The sequence below is a fragment of the Danio rerio genome, chromosome 6 (genome assembly GCF_052040795.2).
Source record: "Danio rerio strain M-AB ecotype USA chromosome 6, GRCz13ab, whole genome shotgun sequence".
Lineage (NCBI taxonomy): Eukaryota > Metazoa > Chordata > Actinopteri > Cypriniformes > Danionidae > Danio > Danio rerio.
This window is the reverse complement of record NC_141026.1, coordinates 26037666-26062625: the sequence shown is the minus strand read 5'-3', so window position 1 is coordinate 26062625 and position 24960 is coordinate 26037666. Positions and strand designations below refer to the sequence as shown.

The following is a 24960-nucleotide window of genomic DNA, read 5'->3' as shown; positions in this document are numbered from 1 at the left end:
TAGTCTATATTAGCTAGGTAAAAGCAAACTTACGACCCCCGATTAAACTTTAAACATTTATTTTCATGTAATGGTAATATGTTGGGCCTAGGGGACGTTGGAAGGTTGCGCTCTTGGTAATGTCAGTGCGCTCACGCTTTGGCTTGGCAAACTACACATCAGGAGCGCAACGGGCTTTGGTTGCTGTGGCGCTTTCCATACAGTCTCCCAAAGTCTGTTTATACAGACACACGTAGGAGTTCCCTTATGAAGAAGAACGTCCTGGTTAAGTACGTTACCCACGTTCCCCGAATAGGGAACGGAGACGTGTGTCTCCACAGCCACAACACCTGAGTCTCCAGCTGGGAGCTGAGCGATCGGCTCTTCAGCAGGCAAAATTCTGACGAGCTAACTCACAGAGCCGACTGATATAGCCCTAATTGGCTCATCAGTTTCAGCTGTGGAGCTAGACTCCGCCAATTCAATTGCCATTTCACTGGCCCGTTTTCATATCTTCAGAAGTGATTGGTCATCTAAAGCACTCCCAAAGTCTGTTTATACAGACACACGTCTCAGTTCCCTATTCAGGGAATGTGGGTTACGTACGTAACCTGGAGGTTTTTACACTGTGATAACAGTGTGAAGTGTAATCCAGAGCTTCTGTCATATTTGATTTCCAAATATTTCTTTTATCATCTTTTTTGACCTAAATATTTCTGTATTTCTTTGCAGTCCTGGAGTAGTGAGAAGTGGGGAGACTGGCGACCACACCTGGCTGTTATGCTGTCCAATGAGACAACAGACCCTGTCATACATCACAGGTCCATCATCGCCATGGGCGATACACTAGGTGATGTCCAATCCAGTGTTATGTCACATTTATATCTTAAATTAAATAATTAATGAAGAGTTTTTTACTCTAATGTTTTCATCTCAGCCTCCAGGGATATGCTGTTTGCTTCACACATTTGCTACCTCACGGCTCAATGTCCTTTTGGCTGGTACAGAAATAGATCAGAACGTCTGGTTCTTTTGGGTAGTAAGCAAAGGTGAGGGTACAGTGTGAAGGCTGCAATGTCTGAATGGCTAAGTTCCCAAACTCAGATTGCTTTCCCTTTTAATCCTTTGATTGCAGTGTAATGTTTTCCAAGTTCTGTCACAACTCTGCCATTCGCTGTACTGAACTGTTTGAGTACTGCCAGCGGCTTGGAAATGCTGAGTTCGTCATTCCTGCTTTTCAGGTAACATTTCAGGAATCTGAAAAGAGTCATTTATATGTGTTAAAAAAACGAAATAAATGAATAATAAATAAATAAAAAATAAATAAATAAATAATAACTAATAACTACAAATGATGTCACCATTTTTATTATTTTGTATTTTATTCCATTTACTTTTTATTTTACATAAATAATTAATATAAAAACTACAAAAGACAACAATTCCAAATGTACAAAAAAATTATTTTATTTTTTAATTATTATTAGTATTTTTTTATTCATGACTGTTAAGGACAAAAAAGATTAAAGAAAACAAAAAATGTCACACATACGGAGAACAAAAATGATCTGATGCATATTAAAAGACTCACTGATCGCAGTGCTAACCAATCCTTTAAGTTGTTTCTTAATTATGTGGTAGTCATACACATCATACTTTACTTTTAGCATGAAAAATACTGCCAAAAATATAATAATAATAATAATAATAATAATAATAATAATAATAAATAAATGTTCATGCATGTCTACTGATTCCCGCTCTTTTCTGAGAAATGTTTTACACAGCTTTTACATTTCAGTTGGTCACTGGTGGTTAAAAGAGTTCTGAAAAATCATACTCAAGTAAAAGTACCATAACTTGCCTAAAATGTAGTGCAAGTAGAGTAAAAATATCTGTTATATAAATATTAGCCAGTGTCTAAGGACAGCGTTATTTTGATGTCCAATAACGAGGTCAAATGGTGTTGATATTTTGTAAATTTTAGGTTGTGTTGGAAAGTGACCACAATCCAACATCGAGCCAACATCTTAAACCAGCGTCATATTAACATCAAATACTGACATTCATTCCTCCAAAATCCAACATTTTTCGGGTTTTCACCTTTATTTTTGATAGGACAGTTGAGAGAATTGACAGGAAAGCATGGGGAGCAGAGAGAGGGGAAGGATCGGCATAGGACCGCGAGTCAGAATCGAATCCGGGTCGCTGCGAGCACCAGAGTGCATGTGTCGACACACTAACCACTACACTACTGACGCCGACCAAAATCCAACATTTAATAGACGTCATAGTGGTAACGTCCGAACAACGTCAATCTGTAACATCATTAGATGTTGATATTTGATTGGTTTTAGGTTGGACGTTGGACATTGAGACTAGCCTGACATTGGGTTCTAATGTAAACCTGATTTTCATTTCTAAACATAGTGCAACGTACCCATAAAGTTAGGTTACAACATCAATCTGATGACATGTTGACGTCTTGTACCTGCTGGGTGTTTAAGGTCATTCTGGTCATCATCCAGTTAACATCCGTCATCTTCTTGTCAGTGACATGCATCTAAACAGTCTCTGGGTCAATGCTTGTAAAGATTTCGGACATCGCTTTTAATTCTTTCAAACAGTTTGCTGCAATTATAAATCGCCCATGTCTTGAGGTAGTTCATTGTGAGGCAAATTACCTTAGCTGCATCCCAAATCACATACTTATGCACTATTCTACGCCATTTTGTAGTATAAATAGTGTAAGTAGTGTTTACACTGAAAACTCTAAAAATAATAAGTGCACTTTAATTACCCGGATGATGCACTCATTCACCAGTAAAGTGTAGTGTATAATGATGGACACTTCATGCACTCAACGACCGCAGGTTTACTCACATAGCGGAAGGGGCACAGCTATCGGGCGCACATGTTGGATAACTTTATTTATTTTGGATGGTGAATGCAAAATTCTCCTACGAGAGTGATTATAGCGCCTCCCGATTGAGAATGCGGTTATACTCACGGCAGGTGTTATTTGATAATTTGGTCGTTTATTTCACTGATTTGGCAACCGTCAAACGTCATCAGTTAAACAGTTTGAGTTTCCACTTAGTACAAAAACATTAGTGTGCCATTTGGGATGACACTACATACATATACTATCTTGTTGAGTTGAGTGTGTAAGTGCATAAGTACATAGTGCATGAGTGCATAGTGTATAGTGTGCCATTTGGGACGCAGCTCTTCTATGTGCAATTTGATTGGACAGGAATCACAGGACTGATTTTTCTAATCCCCATAAAAAAAATAATAATAAAAAAAAAATAACAATAAGTTAAGTTTTGACTGCAGGTTGAAGGAAAGTAGTGGAGTAAAAATACAGATACAGCACTAAAATGCACTCGAATGAGAGTAAAAGTACACATTCTTAAAACTACTTAGTAAAGAACAATTCGGAGAAAAACTACTCAATTACGGCATCTCAGCTCAATTCACCTGTATTTGTATAGCGCTTTTACAATGTAGATTGTGTCAAAGCAGCTTCACATAAAATATCATAGTACATTGGAACAGTGTAGTTTAGTTTTTAGTGTTTAATTTCAGTTCAGTTTAGCTTCAGTGTGGTTTAATAATCACTACTGAGAGTCCAAAAACTGAAGAGCAAATCCATCGATGCGTAGCTCTACCATTCCCAAACCATGCAAGCTAATGGCGACAGAGGCGAGAAAAAAACGAATTGGCGAAAGTAAAGAAAAAAACCTAGAGTGGAACCAGACTCAGTAACCTAAGTATTTGTAATTAGTTACTTTACACCACTGTTGGTCACACATAAGAATGTATAAAGATGTTTTAGTGTAAATGTTTAAAAATGTTTTAGTGTAAATATGCCAAAATAATAATTAAGGATAGCTTTTATTCCATAATGTTCTCAAAGGTTTTGACCATACAGTTAATTTGTTTTTGAAAAGTAATCAGAATAATGAATTCTGATTCTGGGAATGGATTATGAGTATATTCATGGATTTTTTTTTCCATTCAAGAATTAAAATAATTAAACAACAACAACAACAATCTAAATGCAGTATTTTCTTAATTAGTGGAAAAGAACAGATTTACTAATGAAAAATGGGTGTTGCATATCAGGATGGTGTCACATTGTCTCTTTGGTGTAAATATGCAATTGCCATAGACAGTAGGCATAAAAATAACAGTAGGTTATAGTATGTGAGTTGTGTGTCTAAATTGACATTAATCATGAAACGGTAGATTTTCTTTTTTTCAGATACACATATAAAGGTCACTTTATTATTCCATCAGGGCTTAAGAAAGGATTGTGTGTTAAATCACATGTTTGGATTGCATTCCTGCTATACAGAACAAGGATACTCCTGGTTTTTATATTGACCTCAATATACCAATAAAAAGCATATGCATTATTCATTTTTAAACACTATTTTTTCTAAAATATATAATCTCGCTTGCAATGGTCTAGATCAGATATGCCCAAACCAGGGCCCATGGCTCAGAATTAAAAAAACAAATTAAATGTTTCAATTAAATGAATTTGAGCTTTTTAAATGCACATACTGTCTACCGATAGATAGAGCACAATGCAGAGATGTCATTGAGCAAATGGAGACAAAAGCTGATTCTGCTTGACTAGTGTATTCAGCATTGAACTCCACTGTGCTATTAAAAAAATTTTTATTTTATTTTTGTTGTTATAAGAAAACATTAAAAGTACAGTTTTCTTTGTAAAAAAAAAAAAAAAAAAAAAATATATATATATATATATATATATATATATATATATATATATATATATATATATATATATATATATATATATATATACTGCATTAGTTTATCCGATTTAAAGTAATATTTTCTATTTATTTTTAAATATTCTGAAATAAATTAGCTACAGCAACTATAATGTAATATAGTTTTGTATCTTTACCCTTGGTCCATGGCTCTCATTGCTAATTGGTTTTTGGCCCTACAAATGAGTCTGGGCACCCCTGGTCTAGATAATATGTTCAACAAGATATTTTGAATCACTTAATATAATAGCATTTGGTGCACTATTTTTTTTTTTTTTTATAGATGTTTAACACACCTGGAGTGATCTGTTATGCTGTATGAATGTTCAGAAACATTGAAAATTCTTATAAATATAACATCCATGTATATAAAATCAATTTTGGGAATTGAATATGATGCAGACTCCAAATGATGGACAATACTTTCCAATGGCATGCAAGCTTCTTGATTTTCAAACATTGTTTATAATTTTCTATAACTGTTCCACATTGTTACAGTGCTCAGCATATAAAAGTACACCCCCCACAAATCTATCTTTTAAAATTGATATTTTTAATAGAAAGCTATACAATATTATGTCTGCCCATATACATTAGATTAGTCAGTACTGAAGCCAAATCTGGAGCTTATCTAACAAAATAACTTGCGATAATGGTCTAAAAACTAGTACACCCCAATGCATATGTTGTAAAAAAATATTACATCCACATTTAAAAATGAGAAAAAATCAAAAGCAAAAAAAAATTTAAATTAAGTAGAAATTTTGTAGGTTGTAACTTTTTTTTTTATTTTGCTTTAATTTCTAAATATTTTTTATGACAATATTGTTTTACTAAATATTTAATAATGCTGTTTTGTTTAAATGCACCAAAATATATTACCTATATCCACCGAGAAATTAGTAAAAATTTTCAAAATAGGGTGTACTCAATTATGCTGAGCACTGTATGTTGTTGAGTCTGTACTTATGTCTGTTATCTATTGCATATTTATTCATCTGTTGTTTTCCATGTAGGTGTATAAATTCCTGTATGCATGCCGGCTGCTGGACTGTGGGCTCGTTTCTCAGGCCTTCCACTACTGTGAAGTGGTGGGGAAAGCTCTGCTTAGAATAGACCAACCCCATGTGGTGCTATTGGGAGAGCTTATAAAAGTAACGCCCCTCTGTGCATGCTACACTGACACTGATCCTGCAGTTTTGTTCTGTTTGTGCATGCATTGCTCATGTAATGCCACTTCCAGCATGTTCAGTCTGTCTGTTTTGTTTGCTACAACAGTTGGTGGATAGACTGAAGTTCTCCGAAGCACAGCTCAATGACACGTGTGACGGTCAGCTTTTCCTGGACCCCGATTGGTTGGTGCAGATCCGCTGCAAACACCAGACCCTGCTGGTAATAAGTTTGCGCAGCATATATATGTTAGCTGTTAGTCCAATTTAAGATTAGCAGGACTGTTTATAGGAAGAATGAATGCCATCCATATGTAACTCTATGTACAGTCCACACTATCAATTTACTTTTGCATACCCCAAAGTGCTCAATCATCATAAGGTCCTGTTTAGATCTTGGGTGTCGGGTGAAACGGTCAGAAGTGATCAGCAAAGACAGATTTACACCTCAGTTTAACGTGTCTCTAGTGACCACTTGTTACTGGAGTTAAAGAGAGCATGAATATGTGTATGTTTATAACTTTGTACATATATATTTTTACAAAACATTTTTTATGTTAAAGTTGTTTATCTTTTACTTTTATTTGTTTCTATCAATACAGTTATTATGACATATATTCTAATGGTTACAGTATAAATCCCACTAGGTGATCAGAATCCCATGCAGAGGGATCTTGTATCAGCCTGAAGGGGTTTATTTTGCAATGGCTAACTGTGTGCACACTTTCCAGATTATTACAGAGCAACTTTCTAAAGATCTGAATAAAACATATTGCTTTGGGTTGAAGCATTTTCTTAGCTTACTTAATGCAAAGCTTTCACAAAGATGTCAATTTCAAACGAGAAACAGGTTAGTCTAATAACTTATGACCCAGATAAAGTTGATTTTATTATTTTTTTTGCTATTACTGAATATTACATTTAAATTTTGAGTTTGAATGATTAGGAAATAACAGTTATCGAGATAAAATAATTATTGCATCATATCACATCCCCTTTTTAGCAGACTGTAATTGTTCCTTCGCAAATTTTACATGGAAATTTGTAAAAATATGGAACATTACATTTTTGTGCTTGAATTATTGAATTGTATTAGAATTATTTGCATTTTTAAAGGTGTGAAAGATAGCTTGAGCTGTTGTTTCGTAACTTACTATAAATGTTTTATAATTGTTTGAAACTGCCCCTTTTATGCTTTGATCCTAAAGGCTGATTTATACTTCTGTGTCAAGCGCACGCGTATGCTATGCTAATACACACCTCTCAAAAAATGTAACTGCACATCGCAACAACACGTAGCGCAAGCTCTGTGATTGGTTGGCTCGGTAGCGCTGATAAGTTTGGGCGGAGGTGAGAGCCGCATGAGCCAGATGCAGCGAGTGTTACAAGCGTGGAGTCCTGTGAAGGAGCTCTGGATGTTTTATGTTTACTTTATGATTAAAGTTGTTGCACGTCCACTGATTCCAGCCTCAAAATAAGCAAGTTTAAGCCACTTGTATATAAAAGCAGCATTCAGAAAAAATAAAACACCAGCAAAGAAACTCGACACAGGGGAACTTAAACATCAACTACCAGCTAGCATTTCTGAAGTGTTTTTGTAGAGAAAATCCACAGCTATGCACATTGCATGCGCAGTGGGTCACGCTGATCACTTGATGCAGCAGTATAAACCAGGTTTTAATGTGGCATTTTGGTGACTGTCAATTTAAAATCAAATGAGATTGTGCTCTTTTTAAAAGAGTGCAGAGCTACAAATGCCTATGTGTCAGCATAATGGCAAATTCAAAAACAAAACTAACGTCCTTTGCTAATAAAAGAGAAATCATCACTAATGGATGGGGCTTTCCCCCTCTGATGACGCATACAAAAACGAGAATTCCTGTCAAAGGGTTTATGCAGATATTTTTTATCAAGTGTGACTGAAAAAAAATATATATATTACATGTTTACCATTAGAAGCTGCTTATATTCACAGACTGCTATGGACAAATGTGTTTAAACCCCATATAAAAGTAATTTTGGCATAATAGGGCCCCTTTTAGGTTGCTTGCTGTTTACCTTGTTTATTTTTATGTTTCCCTTTCTGCTGTGGTGTTGAGAATTGTAAAATGTCATGATCTCTACAATGCATATCTGGAATCGCAGTTATTTAAGGAAAAAAAAAGGTTTCATACATAAACTTTTCTAAAAAGTTTTTGGTCATAAGGCTCACTCACAATTGTTTTAAATAACTGTGATTACAGTCTTGGCCAAAATAACTGCAAATATGATTTCCATTATTCGGGGAAATATCCTTGTATCGTCCTTGATCTGTTATAATGAGGTTTCATGATCAATAACATGTCTGTTTGCCTAGGGAGAGAACTACTGCAGTGAGACGTACCAGTCCCCAGCTGAGGAGACTTCATGGACTCAGGACAGCAACAAGTATTCAGGTTACTAACATATGCCAGATCTTTTTTGAGCTGTGCTACTTCCCTAGGAGCCCCTTCTGTGCGTGTCACTAAAAATGTTCAAAGTCTGTCAGTGTTGCCTGTAACTTCATTTGTTGAGTTGTCATCAGCATGCAGTAAAATGCATTTCTTTTCTCTCTTGACTTGTCTGTAGATTTTACAGAAGGCCAGGCAGAGGCTATTAACAACCCTAGCACTGAAACTGAATCCTCAAACCCACCCTATTCTGCAATACCACATACTGATGCTCAGTTTGAGGGAACTTACTCTTTAATGAGCCACTCATACTCTTCTGAAGAACAGGCTCCTAGAACTATTGCCCCAGTGCCACTGTACCCGAGCCAGCAGCCCATGACACTACCTCCAGTCACCCCTACTGAAATGTTTGGACCTCCATCTGTTTCAGTGGAGCAAAGCTATGCTAATGATAGCAGCACTTACCATGATGACTTGCACAATGCTATGTCCAGTTCAAGTCCAAGAAACTACACTGATACAGGTTAAGTTGACTATCGATGAAATTTCTTATTTTAATCTACAATACCATTTATTTGTTTGTTTATTTATGAACTATTAGGCAGGACTGATTCAATAATTTGATTAAATCTATAGTATGTGTGACATTAAACGTTTATTCAAATTAAATGCTGTTTGTTTGCAATGTGTGAACTTTGATAAAAATAAGAATCGACACTGAAAAATCCTATCAAAATGGTTTCTGAAGGATCTTGTGACATTATTACATTAAAGATGTAGTAATAACCATTATAACAAATTTCCTTCATTATTATTATTTTTTATAACTGTTTATTAGTTGTAATATCACTAATAGGACATGTATTTATTTTTTAAGGTGGTGACTTTTCTGCTGAGGCACTGGTGAGAAAAACAAATAGATCTATTTCAGTTCCTTTTTAGTTTAAGCCTGAGAGTCCCGGAAGTTGTTTTTGCATGTAGAATTGAAATGAGTATATATTTAAACTGAAATTCATTTAAATTACAATTGCTAGTATGTAATTGTCAAATGTCTTATTCTCACAGATTGCTAGTGAAAATGATGCCACAGTTGGAAAGGTTAATCAGTTAGGGACATTTCCAAGCGAGGACAACAAGACCAAAACACAATCTGCAAAGGTATGTTATGTTATGTTATGTTATGTTATGTTATGTTATGTTATGTTATGTTATGTTATGTTATGTTATGTTATGTTATGTTATGTTATGTTATATTATATTATATTATATTATGTTATATTATATTGTTTCATGAACAGGCCTCAAAGCCCGGATGGTTCAGTGGCTGGTTCAAATCTAAGCCTAAAGAGGAACCAAAAGAAGACATCCCAGACCCTGATTCTCCCACAGAGGTATATAACACTTCCTGTGACGTGATTTTTGGGAGGTGTTTAGATTTTAATGTTCTACATTTGGAACATCATTCATTATGACCTTTTTAAAATACATCTCTACACTTATTTTATACAGCAATCAACTATTTAGTAGACACGTTCATGCAACTTTCAAATAAGGAGAACAACAGAAGCAATCAGATCAACAAATCATAAACAGTTTGTGAGTGATATGATAATCAACAGTTAATCTAAAACAATTCACAATGTGTTTTTGGAATTAATAAATCAGAAAATAGGTAGTATTCATGGGCCAAGAGTTAATGAAAATTTTATTTATTTTTTCTAAGGAAAGTCACTTTAAGCAACACTATCTATTCTACCGGGAACTCTATCTTTGGCTGTTTAATGAAAATGGCCAAAGGCTCAGCTGCTGGTGTTAAGTTAGGATCTTTTAAGTCTCTGTAGGATTTAAAAATAATGTGTCATTTACTTCTAACAATGTGGTCTAATAACTCTGGTTCCTATAAGGTTCCTGTGTGTCTAGTTATGGTTGATACTCCTATAGCTGAAGTTTGAAGAATGCAATAAGCTAAAGGTGATGGTCCTTTACGTAACAAGAAATGTCTGTCAGGCAGTTACTGACATGGTTGCTGGTGCGAGTCCCGGCTGGGTCAGTTGGCATTTCTGTGTGGAGTTTGCATGTTCTCTCTGTGTTTGCGTGGGTTTCCTTCAGGTGTTCTGGTTTCCCTCACAGTCCAAAGATGTGCTATAGGTCAGTGGTTCTCAAATTGTGGTACACGTACCACTAGTGGGACGTGGGCTTCTTTCTAATGGTACGTGGAGGAATACTGAATGATGAAAGAAAAGAAATTGATACACTTTCCACCATTTGATTTGAATAATTACATACATGTGAAATCATTCACATGTTCCCTAAAGCGTGTGATTACATTGGTATGCTTAGAATGTTTACTGTATTTCATCGCGTTATCAGACGCTAAAATTCAACCCACTTTGGCGCAGAGCCAGAGTAGAAGGTATGCGGCCGTTGCACTTGCAGAGCAAAAACACGCTAGAGAAGCGCTTTTGCAGACCAGTGCTGTTGTGTTGGCATTTCACTTACTGCAAACTCAGGAATCTCCCCACGCTGCATCATTGGTAAAATAATTTAAATGTGTGTTCGTAGTTGTAAAATAATGTGTGTTTTTGATATATAAAGTTATTTGTTTTGTAAAGCAGCGTAGCTTTCGATTAATTTGTTACCTCAGATTCAGGCTAATTTATCTGCATGTGATTTAGATGTCGTGAGACACAGAACATAGTCTTAAGCAATTTTGCCATGCTTAAAGCTTGAAGCTAGAATATAGCCTAATTAAAGATAGTCTGTCTGTGGGGTTATTACAAACTCCGCCGTCCACTTAAGATGAGAATCACAGAAATTCTGCACATACGAATGGATACATTACATTTGAATTGGTCAGGTAGTGTATTTATTCACATAATCACTCACTTTTTTGACTGTAAAAAACGCACAGTAAGTTAATGTTTAGATTTCAAAGACATACAAATATGTCATGTTTACATGCAACACATATTTCAAAATTTATCAAAAATGGTTTATATATAAATATGATGACATATAGCCTATATTTATTACCTCCAAGCAGCATTTCCCGATTTTGATGACTACTATTTGTTATTACTACAGCAGTTTTTACTTTAGGAACAGTGGCCTACCATTTGTAATTAACTTAAACAGCTCATTTTAAATGTTAACTTATTATTTATTTATTTTGAGCCTATGAGCACAGTGGTAATGTTCAGACTATTCATAATGTTAAAAGTGGGTGACAATAATACATTTTCTTAATTCATCTGCTTTATCATTATGGTGGTACGTGGAGAGACATTTTTTTTTCCTGAGGTGGTACTTCTTGAAAAAAGTTTGAGAACCACTGCTATAGGTGAATTGGATAAACTAAATTGGCTGTAGACTGTATGTGTGTGAATGAGTGTGTATGGGTGTTTCCCAGTACTTGGTTGTGGCTTGAAGTTCATCTGTTGTGTAAACTATATGCTGGAATAATAGGCAGGTCATTTCACTGTGGCGACCTCTGAAATAGAGACCTAGATGAAGGAAAACAAATGAATGAATAAATTATTACTCTATAGCGCTGATAGAAAAGCCAGGTCTCTTAACGAAAGATCCTAGTGATGACATTTAGATGGATGTATGTTTGTAAGATACATAAGAGACGTATGTAGATGTGTGTGCATGTGTGTGTGTGTGTGTGTGTTGGGGCCTAAACACACTATGCTATCCGAATCATGCCCAGGCCCGTTTCCCGGATCGTTTGAGATGTGTGAGTGCTCTGAATCGGGCTCAGGCACGGTTCACTTGGCCTTTGGCATGGTATGCTTGTGTGTGAGTGCAAAGCGAGCCTAAGCCAGAAACTGAAAGCAAGACTTGACTTTTAAGGAATTGTTTTATATGGATTTATTAATCATTCTTATCGTTCAATGAACACAAATTGTTGTAGTTTATTAAAGACGCAAACCCCTCACTGCACGACAGCTACACCTTTAGCAAACCTCCTAACTCCTGCAGCACGAGGACTTTATAATTGTTTATGAGCGTCAAAAGTGGCTGATCTGTTCAGCAAAATATTTGACTGTGTGTCACCGCATCCTAAATGATTAAAACAATATAACTAAAGAAATCCCCTCTGTGCTGAGCGAGAGCGCTTTCTGAACAGCGCAGCATCGATGACGCAAGCGTGCCCAGGCCCAAATGTAATGTGAGTGCAGGTCGTCAGGGGAGACAGGAAGGGGGACAAGCGTGCTTTGGCCCGGTTCAAGGCAACTGTACATAGTGTGAGTACGCCCTTAGTTGAAGTTAGGAGTTAAGAAGTGGAGTAGCTAGTTATGAACAGTGAAACATAAGGTCCAATTTACTAAACAGCTGTTTAAAGGGATAGTTCACCCAAAAATGAAAACGAGCCCCACTAATGGTTGCATACCTTTGAGTTTTCTTTTCTGTCGAACACAAAAGAAGATATTTGAAAAACCCTGTAACCATTGACTTCCATAGATAAAACAGATAAGTCAGTGGTCACAGGTTTCCAACATTTTTTAAACAACTTTTTTTGAGTAAAACAGGATTGTGACAAGTGAAGTATGGGTGAATGATGACAGAATTTCAGTTTTGGGTGAACTGTCCCTTTAGGGGACATTCAGTTAATAACATGATGTTTGCCTGTTTTTTGTTAGGAGTCAACAGCCAACTTTCCTTTCCCTCCTCCTCCTCCCCGGTCCATCCCAAAGACTGAACAGCCCCAATTCAATCCCTTTTCTAAGAGGGCTGGTGAGTGAACATGCCTCTGCCTGGTTTTTGTATCACTAATTGAGTTTTTTATAGACACTGATTTATGGAACAAAATTAATGCCTAAAGTCTTGAATTAAAAAGCTTGTTGAATATCACAAACTGAAAAAAATAGTACACCGTATTAACAAGTTCTTGCATTTTAATGACTTGAATTCCAGGGTTTGTATTTTTAGGTCCTGAAATTTAACATATCTGTTTATTTAAGCTTTGAATATTTCAACGAAAAATATTTCAAACACGTTTTCATACTTAAAAATTCAATAATTCATATTCAATTTTCAGATTTCACTTACGAAATATTCAATACCCTTTAAAAATACGATGTATAATATTCAAAAGGTAATTTTCAGTTCATTTTATTTCAGTTCTAATATTCGCTTCCATAAATTCAGTGGATCAAATTCGACTGTTAAAATTCAACATTACATCCGGGAACTGCTGGAAAAGCAATAGATTGCAGATTGAAGATCGCCAGCTGCTCTAGCTTTCACCAGCAGGTGGAGATGGAATAATGTAAGATTTTTAACCCAGTAAACAGGCGAGAAAAAGGCTATTAAAGGCACAAAAGTAGCATTTAATATTAATATCAATGCTTTGGACATTATAAATGATAAAAAGTATGAGTAAAATGAGTAAATGAGGTTTTAGTCATCTATATTTGCCCTTATGTAACGGAAGCCAGCTGGTGATCGCGTAAATCTCAGTTCTCGGATCCAGTGACAGACGTTGTTCTGCAATCTTATCGGAGCTTGTCTCCCATGCCGGCTCGCTCCCTGCTCGGACCGGTGCAGTTACTTGCACATAAACTGTCTTTTGATGAATATGATGTTACACATTTTCTATCTTTATTGACTCTTTCTTCCATAGACGCGAAGTATTATATTGAAAGAATATAAACTTAAGAGAAACAGGAGAGGAAATATTATAATAATACAAAATAGATAAACATTGACAGGGCTAAGAACAATTACGAACAAAGATATTCAAAAGCAGAGAGATTTTATGAGAATGTCACACAAAACAGTTTACTTAGAACTGTTAAACAGTGTTCAGGTATGATTTAAGGTTGGTTATGGATGGGGCGTCTGATTTAAAATAATTTAACAAAACGTACGAATGCATTAAAGGTGCGTCTTCAGTTATTAAACGCAGCTATGTCAGGATTGGGATAGGTTATATAATTGCATTATTTAAATTATGATTGTTAATATTAATATTTTATGACATGTATTTGGGCTATTGCGCTTAAATAAGTCATCCTTCTAAATTAATATTTCTATTTATCCTTTTTAGCTATCACTTTGATATCGTCTTTCTCTTCTTTTTTCTATTTTTTGTGGTTCTGCCACGGTTAAACGTTTGCAAAATGTCTTAGTTTGTCCAGAATATTGCTTTTCCTCTAAAATAGAGACGAAGCAGAAGGAAAATGAATGAATTGATGAATGAATGAAATGATTGACGTTTTTTTGCATGTGCGGTGTGGCTTGCACACGACAAAGTCGAACGAGTGGCCGCGAGCTCCGGTGGCCGGTCAGAGAGCCGCATATCAAACTTAAGAGATGCTGGATGGCTGCCAGTATATGATAGAAATTCTTCCAAAGTTTCAGATGATATCTGGGCTTGTGCATAATAATGTAAAATAAAAGTGAAAGTCATGACATTTGGCCAAGCATAAGAATAATAGCCTACAAGAGTGTTTCGATTATTATCATGACATGTCATGCTTGGGATTATATGAATAACACCTCGCTGTTTACCATTTCTGAAAGTGGAGCTGACGTCGGCGCGAAATTGCTTGTATAATTGTAAAAAGAGTGATGAATATTAATGGATTTCTTATATCTGTCATTTCTGATAATATAATTGATTTAACTAGTGTGAGAGTATCCAACACTCATTTAGCAAAAATGCATCCAGAATCCTAAACCAATAACTTTGTCAAGCAAAAATTATGATTTTATAGGCTACTGATTTTTTTTTAAAACAAGAAAAAAGAAACTTAGCTACCCTAGCAATTGTTTATTTAAATATGATCATCTCAAAATATAAAATAAAAACATAATTGTTTGACTTTGTGAAATCATAAAACAGACTTGCCGAAAAGAGTTATTAGAATAAATGAGCAAATACATTCTCTCCAGTAGATGGCGATTACAGCTCAGTAATGATTCCATAATGATGAACAGAGCTGCTTTACAGGAACCCCTCAACCACGCATGTCAAACCATGCATTCTAAACATTAATCTTATGAAACTAGCTCAAGTGACAACTATATTAAATTTAAACCAGTTTAAATAAGTTTATATGTTTAATAACTGCAAAAAAGATCAACATTGCTAATCATAAAATACAAACGGTTGCTGAAAAGTTATAAATATTGGTTTTCTCATTTAATACTGAAAACAAATTAAAGTCAGTTATAACTGCCTATTATCAAACCACAGGCGACTCATTTTATTACTTATCATTGGCTGCGACATTGCCACATTTGCGTTAATACATTTTTCTCGCCTATAGGCTACATAACAATAAAACAATATTCTGGACAAACTAAGACATTTTGCAAACGTTTAACCGTGGCAGAACCCCAATAATTAGAAAAAAAGAAGAGAAAGACAGGCAGAGTGATAAAAAGGATAAATAGAAATATTAATTTAGAATCACGGATGACTTATTTAAGCGCAATAGCCCAAATACATGTCATAAAATATTAATATTAACAATCATAATTTAAATAATGGAATTATATAACCTATCCCAATCCTGACATAGCTGCGTTTAAATAATAACTGAAGACGTCACTTTAATGCATTCGCACGTTTTGTTAAATTATTTTAAATCAGACGCCCCATCCACAACCAACCTTAAATCATACCTGAACACTGTTTAACAGTTCTAAGTAAACTGTTTTGTGTGACATTCTCATAAAATCTCTCTGCTTTTGAATATCTTTGTTCGTAATTGTTCTTAGCCCTGTCAATGTTTATCTATTTTGTATTATTATAATATTTCCTCTCCTGTTTCTCTTAAGTTTATATTCTTTCAATATAATACTTCGCGTCTATGGAAGAAAGAGTCAATAAAGATAGAAAATGTGTAACATCATATTCATCAAAAGACAGTTTATGTGCAAGTAACTGCACCGGTCCGAGCAGGGAGCGAGCCGGCATGGGAGACAAGCTCCGATAAGATTGCAGAACAACGTCTGTCACTGGATCCGAGAACTGAGATTTACGCGATCACCAGCTGGCTTCCGTTACATAAGGGCAAATATAGATGACTAAAACCTCATTTACTCATTTTACTCATACTTTTTATCATTTATAATGTCCAAAGCATTGATATTAATATTAAATGCTACTTTTGTGCCTTTAATAGCCTTTTTCTCGCCTGTTTACTGGGTTAAAAATCTTACATTATTCCATCTCCACCTGCTGGTGAAAGCTAGAGCAGCTGGCGATCTTTAATCTGCAATCTATTGCTTTTCCTGCAGTTCCCGGATGTAATGTTGAATTTTTAACAGTCGAATTTGATCCACTGAATTTATGGAAGCGAATATTTGAACTGAAATAAAATGAACTGAAAATTACCATTTGAATATTATACATCGTATTTTAAAGGGTATTGAATATTTCGTAAGTGAAATCTGAAAATTGAATATGAATTATTGAATTTTTAAGTATGAAAACGTGTTTGAAATATTTTTCGTTGAAATATTCAAAGCTTAAATAAACAGATATGTTAAATTTCAGGACCTAAAAATACAAACCCTGGAATTCAAGTCATTAAAATGCAAGAACTTGTTAATACGGTGTACTATTTTTTTCAGTCTGTGATATTCAACAAGCTTTTTAATTCAAGACTTTAGGCATTGATTTTGTTCCATACTGATTGAACAAGAGCTAACAAAATCAAACTGTATCACTGTGGTTGTTATTTTGTTTGACAGTTGAGCCTGAGAATTAGTAGAATTAGTAGTATTAATATTAATTGTTAACAATAAAAAAATAATAATAATGTCGCTCAAAATAAGATTTTTTTTTAGGTTGCAAATACCAAATAATTAGGGAAAAGCAAAGAGTAGCAGTTGCATACCTGCAAATAAATTCAATTCTTAATTTGCCTTGTGGATTATTCAGTATTTAGGTCAAATAAAATTAGCTGGAAAAACTAAACTATATGCAGTAACTATATTTTTGAATATTATGTCTGGAAATCATTTTTGCAAAGATTTTAAAACCTAATCAAGAGCTTGAACAAGTCTGATAGATTCAGAGGAGTTTTGTATTTCTTTTTCAGGACAAATTCAGAATCAACAACAGACCCTGTCACAGGTAGAAACCATATGGAATGCGCTCCCACACACACACACACACACACACACACACACACACACACACACGCACACACACACGCACACACGCACACACACACACACACACACACACACACACACACACACACACACACATATACACACACACACAAATACACAGAACCAAAGCTTGGGATCAGTAAGATTGTTTAATGTTTTAAAATCAGCTTATTTTGCTCACAAAGACTATATTTATTGCATTAAAAATATAAAACTGTGAAATGTTAGTGCATTATAAAGAAACTATTATAACAACAGCAACAACAGTAATAATAATAAAATGAACCTAAAAAATATTTTATTCATATACTCATTACTTGAATTGAGGGGGATACGGGTATTTATGGTAATTTATGACTTTTAAACAACAATGATTGACCAATCAGAGCTCAGTATTGTAATATAGTGCCACGCACAAGCTCAATACAGTCATTGTGTCATTTCGAGCGATATTCAAAATGTCTACGAGAGCAGTTCAGATACAACTTTTGCGTTGTTTCAAAAGAAGAGAACAGATGGGACTATATTTATTGTTTACTATTATTTATGAATGCTGAACCTGCTATGCATAACTGCATTTCAGAAGAGTTTAGGCGACTTGACGCAAGTGTAACTTTTACAGGGCTTGCTAACATTTGCTTTAGGGACTCAAGTTTCGCCATCAATATCTAAGTTACAGCAGATTCTAGGTTCCCTGTTTCTAAAAATAACTGTTATTTTTATCCCTAAAATCAGAATGCAAATGATTTGATGCATTTTTAGAATCACTGCTGTCCAAATATTTTTCCATACCATGTTTTGTTTATGAATGAATCTTAAGCTTTGATATGAGACAATAGCCCCTTACACACATACAGACCTTTCTGGAAAATTAATAACACTAAACCCACCAACTGGCGGTTTTAGTTTCAAATCTCATGACATTTTTTTATTATTAATTCCATTACTTTTGTGCGACCTCCTACGCCATGTTAAACAGTTAATTCATTAATAAACAGTAAATTTATCATATTTATCTAACTTTTTGCCATCTTTGTTGTGTCAGGTGGAATTTTGTTGATTTAATCTGATTGAAAGATGTTATTCCTGATATCATTTCAGTTTATATAAAAAAACCTCATGTAAGTAGGCCACATAAGGTAAACAAAGTGTTGTAAATAAAAACATAAATTCACATTTAATCAATCAAACAGTTGCTGGTTGTCAAAGACTTAAATTATCAATTAAAAACTGTCCCTTTTAATTTCATTAATTTCCTGACAATCACATGCTTAAGACATGCTTAATGGTTGGTGGTTAACTAAAAAAGCATTTTCTTAAATTAAAATGTATTTAGACCTGTTTTGTTATCATTGTGTGTAGCTGTAGGGCACCACCCATCACCTTGTTTTATTTTGGCTTGAATAAAGGCAGTTTTTCATTGAAAAAAAAAAAAACATTAAAAGGTTAATATTATTAGCCCCCTTAAGCTATATTTGTTTTCGATTGTCTACAGAGCAAACCATCGTTGTGCAATGACTTGCCTAACTTTTTTTTTTTATTAACCCAGTTAAGTCTATTAATGTCACTTTTAGCTGAATACTAGTATGCTGAAATAATATGTAGTAAAATATTATGTACTGTCATCATGGCAAAGAGAAAATAAATCATTTATTAGAAATTATTAGCTATTATATTTAGAAATGTGTTGGAAAATCTTCTCTGTTAAACAGAAATTGAGGGAAAAATATACAGGGGGCTAATAATTTAAGAGGGTTAATAATACTGACTTATTAATGAATTATTAATTAATGTTTTCATATTTACTTTACATAAATAACTTTAAGATTATTTTTTTATTTCCACAGGGTCCCTAAATGAAGTTTCCTAAAGGAGGAATAATCATGAACTTTAGGTTTACTTAGAGGAGGTCAGAGGGGCGTCTGTATTTTCATATACATTCATGTCTATGGTTACAGAAATGCCTTGAGGGCATGCAGTTCTTGACATAAAGATGGCCACACTTCTTTAAGTAAAGACATTGAACAGCTGAAGCACAGCTCTCTCTCTGCTGACTATAGATATTTACCCCCAGGCCCTGTGAGCTGAGGAGGATACGGGAATTGGTGCTGAGCAAAGGTGCTGTGGCTTGTGGAAACATGAACTTAAAATGTTGCTGCTGGCAGTGCCAGTAAATGGTTTGATATACAACACTTTGACAACCTGTCCTACTTCCCTATATGAACAAATTGTAGTGACTTTTTTTAAATTCAAATTCAAATGTTTGGGATAGAAAGTCAGAGAGCAATCAAAACTTGGTAAATTTTGTCATTTGTAAATTGTACAGTTGGTCTATTTAGGCCACAGGCTTGATTTATTCCAGAGGAAGAGATATTAATTTCATTACCTATACCCAAAAATTGTATACAAAATAATTGTAAAAAGTTTCTAATAAAAATAAGTTGTATTTATACACGTCAAAGTATTTGTTTATGACTAAATACAATCAGTCATCAAAATCACAACTAAAAATATGGAAACATGAGCCCAACAACACTTGTTGAAAAGTAGGACAGTGGAATTTGACAAGATGAATGCCATCTTCTTTTACCATGAGTGTGCAGACCGGGCAGCAGATGTTATCAGAAGCGTGGCACTCTGAGTATTAGGTTTAATGTTCTCAAGTACGATTCAAAATTTAATCTCTAAAACAACAATCTCCCCTGTTTCAAACAAAGGCATGAATCCTAAATAAGACTACATTTTGACATTCTCCTTCACTGAAACACCATAACAACATAGTGTTCTCGTGTCGGTTATTTTAGCTGCATGAAATGTAACAGTATTATTATTAGTTTGATCCATTATATAACATGTACAAACAGCACCAACCCTTAAGTCTCAAGATACAAATGCACATATTCACCTGCTGCATGCATTCAAAGTCAGGGAAAGTTAAAGGTAATAACATATGGCGAATAACAACAAATTTTCTTCATTGAAATAAGTAGCACTGTGTAAATCATACTGTACTGCTAAAAGAAATCACAATATTTCTGAGATATTCTGCATTGTCCAACAAGCCTTGGTCGACATTGTCCTTTAAACATTTTACATATAGGTCACCAACATGTTAACAACATTTCGTATTTTTCATTTATTTATGGTTTTCTTTTGTTCAGAATATACACAGATTTATTCACAACCAAGGTGGTCCCTACAAGTTTCTGCACGTTTACACCACAAAAATAAATAAAATAAATAAAAAAATGCCAAGGTCCTATCAGGTCCTATCTAAACTAAATTAAATGTAACTTTGTTATTAAGGCGTAAGAAAGAAAGCTACGGTCCTAACAAATGGCTTTGAATACCTAGCTGAATGTTACTATGTTGTTAAGGCTTAATTGTGAAAGAAAGAGAACAACCTAGGCTTACTTACTCTCCTCCAGTTACCTAAGTGCAAAATGGGTTTTAGGCAATGCAAGTCTCAGTGTCTGCATGGCTCTGCATGTGTTCTTTGAGAAGGAATTCCTGGTGGAAAGATTTACTGCACTGTCCACATACGAAGATCATGCCTTCAGTATGCTTCTTCTGATGCTTCTTGAGTGCTGTGATGTGGCTGAATGACAGATCACAGTCCTGGCACGGATAGGACTGCTCTGCTTTATGAATACGCTGATGCCGCACCAGTCGGGATGCCATGGCGAATGCCACTCCACATTCTGAGCACTTGTGTGGTCGGACTCCACTGTGGACTGTGAGATGCTCTGCGAGGTTGGAGGACTTGGTGAAAGATTTGGAGCAAACAGTGCAGGTGTAGGGACGTACGCCGCTGTGAATCTTCCTGTGCTCTGTCATACGACTGGCTAATGCAAACGCCTTCCCGCAGTCTGGACAAATGAACGGCCTCTCGCCCAAATGTGTGCGCTCATGACGGTGAAGGGACAATGGTTTGTTAAAAGTTTTCCCACAGTGCTTGCAGAGAAACGGCTTGTTGTTGGTGTGCATGTTGCGCTCGTGTTTTCGCAAGTCAGAAGATCTCACAAAGTCCTTGCCGCATTCCTCACAGATATACGGTTTCTCTCCGGTGTGCGTTCGGATGTGTTTGCGGAAATCAGAAGACCAAATGTAGCTTTTTTCACAAAAAGGGCACTGGTACGGCCTTTCGCCCGTGTGCAGCCGCTTGTGCTGTTGAAGAGTCCCCTGGTGCGAGTAAGCTTTCCCACACAGGTCACAAACATGCGGTTTGAGTCCTTGGTGTGTATCGATGTGGCTGAGCAGGTTGCTGGACTTTTTGAAAGCCCAGTTGCAGTAGGTGCACTTGTATGGCCGATTTTCGGTGTCTCCCTCCATCCCTCGTTTCTTCATGGTGGCGAACATTAATTGACTTTTTAAAAGCTGATTCTCTGGAGATTTGGGTGTGTCATCTGTGTTTCCCTCTACATCGCATTCATCCTCCTCAGCCTCAGTCTCTGGCTGAATTCCTGCCAGGCCACATGCTTTAGTGATGTCTACCTCCTCTTTTACCTTCACATGGGGGATGCTGGTTGGTTCTGAGTCCTTGTGGTTCAGTTGGGAACTGGGGTCAGATCCAGACCCAGTCTCTATTTCTTTTTCATCCAGTTCTCTGTCTGTTCCACAGCATTGTTCAGAATATTTTGCAGGAATATAGAATTGAGTGCTTGAAATTTGAGATCCCAACTCTTGTACTGTTATCTCTTCTACACAACTAGTTGAAGCATTAATGTTCTTCTCAATAGGTAGAACCGGATTTATTTTATTGTTGGGGTCAGAAATCTTGTTCTCCGCAGGCAGATAATGCCTCTTCCTGATAAGAATCTTCCTAATACTTCGTTTTGATATGTACGCATTGTCTGTAAAAGCTTCTGTATTCCACAGGTTATTCATTTTGGCCATGTTTGATGATTGCAGATTAGTGCATTGATCTTAATTATCAGATGTCTGTGGATTTTTTTTTTTTTTGCAATGCCTGGAAAAAGAGAGAAACTAGCTTAGTTGACAGCTTTATATACAAAATCCAAACAACACACACTTGATCTCAATTTTAGAAAACAAGATAAATGTATAGACATAATTTAAACATCAGACTTCAACATGTAATCATTTAAAATATACAAAAGATAATATAATATAACATAACATAACATAATAAAGCTACTATTCTCTACAGATACAACCAATTCTAAGAAGCTCTTGTCTGCCTTACATTAAGCTGCTTAGCTATAAAGATGTCCAACATAAATTATGCCATGGGAGACCGTCCAGTAGACCTTGTTGATTTTAACCACTGGCTCTTGAGCCAGCAAAGAACAAGACTTTATTCTTAGCCGTCAGATCACACAGAGTGTGCACCCAAAAAATGTTGAACCATCTCATATATGCAAACAGTCTCTTACCTTGGCAGCACCAAGAACACCAATGATGATTTCAAAGACCGCAATTAATCCACTTCCTTTTCATGGTGGATTTTACACAGACGTTTAAGATACCATAGGAGGAGCCAGAAGGCAGTTATACTTACGTCCCACTGGGGGTGTGTGACAGTCTCCTTGCAGTGGTCAGCGGTTTAGCAAAACCATTTGCTGCTAGGAAAGATCCACTGATTGACCCCTTCACCCATTCCAGGCATAAGACACATGGGCTATTTTCCCGGGGGACGCCTCACATACATACTTGGGTGCAATAACACCCCACCAGGATCATGTTCACACAGTGTAATACAGTGTATTGATTTATCTTTTTGCTATTATGCTAGTTTAATGGGCTGTTGCAATCATTACATATTTCATCAACCTATATTTTACAAGTACAAGAGTAGGTCTCATAGCAGTGTCGATACATTTTCACTTCAGCGTGTGAAAACCATTTTTTCTCATCATCAAAAGACTTCTGCTGTTTTTAACTGACCAAAGAGATGTGTTCGTCTTTTACATGCTTTAGTTAATTTAATTAGCGTCTAAATATGTCTACTAATTCACTTATTGAGTGAGAGAATTAGGAACAGGAATAACCTGCTGATACCAGACATAACTTACAACCTGATCCCTGTCGCATATAGATACAAAAAGTGTCAGAGGAAATACGAGAGGAAGAGAACATGCTGTAGATCAGCTAGAAGACACCTGTTTGCTTCTGAAGGTTCACTCTGACACTGAGGCCTGCTGTTTTATTGAACAACACTTGGTGAAGTTTTCTTTTGGATCAAATTTAAAGAAAGGGTGTCAGCCATATTGATAGCATTTGTGTGTGTGTGCATGTATGTGTATTGTGGGCAGTATTGGAAAGAGTACTAAAAAAATGTAAGTGTAAGTGGAGTAAAAGTATCTGTTGTAAATATTAATCCAAGTATAAGTAGGAAGTAGCCCTTTTAAAAGGAAACAATAGTGAGTATTACACTGTAAAAAGTTGATGCATTTCCATGCAGTTTGTGCAGGGATGTGTAAACGTAACATTCTGTAGCGCATTCACTGATCTTCCTATATTCGCTCTTTCCTTCCAACCTTCCTTCCATTGTTTGTTTGTTCTGTCCTTTCTTCATTCATTAATTAGTTTTTTTGTTCCTTGCTTCATTTGTTCCTTCATTCATTCCTCCCTGCGTTCGTTTTTCTGTTCGTTCATTCTTTCTTTCATTCTGTCCTTTGTTCAGCACTTTCTCGAATCCCTCCATTCATTTGCTCCTTCCTTCATTAGTTCAGCCCTTCCTTCATCCTTTCTTCATTCGTTTATTCCTTCCCTCCTTCCGTACTTACGTACTAAGTTTGTTCAGTCCTTCCTTGAATCCCTCCTTCATTCATTTGTTCCTTCCTTCCTTCATTTCTCCCTTCCTTCGTTCCTCCATTCCTGCATTCGTTTCTCTGTTCATTCCTCCATTTGTTCCACAGTTTGTTCCTTCCTTCCTTCTTTCCCTCTACCTTACTTTGTTTACTCTTTCCTCAAATCCCTCCTTCATTCATTTGGTCCTTCCTTCCTTCATTAGTTCGGTCCTTCCTTTGTTCTTTTCTTCGTTCGTTCATTCTCTCCTTCCTTCATTACTTAGTTTGTTCAGTCCTTCCTTGAATCCCTCCTTCATTCTTTGGGTCCTTCCTTCCTTCATTAGTTCGGCCCTTCCTTAATTTCTTCCTTCCTTCATTCCTCTCTTCCTTCATTCCTACCTTCCTGCATTCATTCCTCTGATCATTTCTCAGTTCGTTCCCCCGTTCTTTCCTCCGTTTATTCGTTCGTTCCTTCCTTCCTTCTTTCTTTCCTTCCTTCCATCCTCACTTTGTTCAGTCCTTCCTCGAATCCCTCCTTCATTTATTTGGTCCTTTCTTCTTTCATTAGTTTGGCCCTTTCTTCGTTCCTTCCTTTGTTCCTCCCTTCCTTCATTTCTCCCTTCCTTTATTCGTTCTTTCGTTCATTTGATTCTTCCTTTCCTTAGTTACTTTATTTAGTCCT

The 24960-nt window shown here is 35.8% G+C and overlaps 2 protein-coding genes across 11 annotated transcripts in view; one reads left to right on the top strand and one right to left on the bottom strand.

The window, feature by feature from the left end:
- The window catches only part of sec16b (SEC16 homolog B, endoplasmic reticulum export factor), a 41094-nt gene extending 21116 nt beyond the window's left edge, over positions 1–19978 (top strand). For 2 of the 8 annotated variants that reach the window (XR_015493633.1, XR_015493634.1), the window contains exons 13-25: positions 712–829; positions 917–1028; positions 1115–1220; positions 5807–5944; positions 6069–6182; positions 8316–8394; positions 8567–8911; positions 9266–9291; positions 9454–9546; positions 9687–9779; positions 13035–13128; positions 17451–18178; positions 18720–19978. Coding sequence is in view for 6 of the 8 variants with exons in the window: in XM_087257184.1 (XP_087113310.1) it covers positions 712–829; positions 917–1028; positions 1115–1220; positions 5807–5944; positions 6069–6182; positions 8316–8394; positions 8567–8911; positions 9266–9291; positions 9454–9546; positions 9687–9779; positions 13035–13128; positions 17451–17485; positions 19374–19382 (1362 nt within the window). In the remaining 2 variants the exon portion in view is untranslated. Of the gene's footprint in view, positions 1–3; positions 830–916; positions 1029–1114; positions 1221–5806; positions 5945–6068; positions 6183–8315; positions 8395–8566; positions 8912–9265; positions 9292–9453; positions 9547–9686; positions 9780–13034; positions 13129–17450; positions 18179–18719 lie in introns of all 8 variants that reach the window. The other 6 variants (XM_087257184.1, XM_087257185.1, XM_087257186.1 and 3 more) reach the window with 4 other exon arrangements.
- A 183-nt stretch (positions 19979–20161) lies between these two features.
- znf648 (zinc finger protein 648) lies at positions 20162–23430 on the bottom strand. Of its 3 annotated transcripts, none has more exons than XM_087257196.1 (2): positions 23048–23430; positions 20162–22495 (listed from the first exon to the last, which is right to left on the bottom strand). In XM_087257196.1, the coding sequence occupies exon 2, from the start codon at positions 22420–22422 to the stop codon at positions 20977–20979; it is 1446 nt and encodes a 481-aa protein (XP_087113322.1). In that variant the 5' UTR covers positions 22423–22495; positions 23048–23430; the 3' UTR covers positions 20162–20976. The 3 variants fall into 3 exon arrangements, with proteins under 3 accessions (XP_087113322.1, XP_087113321.1, XP_087113320.1); XM_087257195.1 differs by lacking the exon at positions 23048–23430 and adding an exon at positions 22733–23013; XM_087257194.1 differs by lacking the exon at positions 23048–23430 and adding an exon at positions 22923–23013.
- Positions 23431–24960: the final 1530 nt, after the last annotated feature.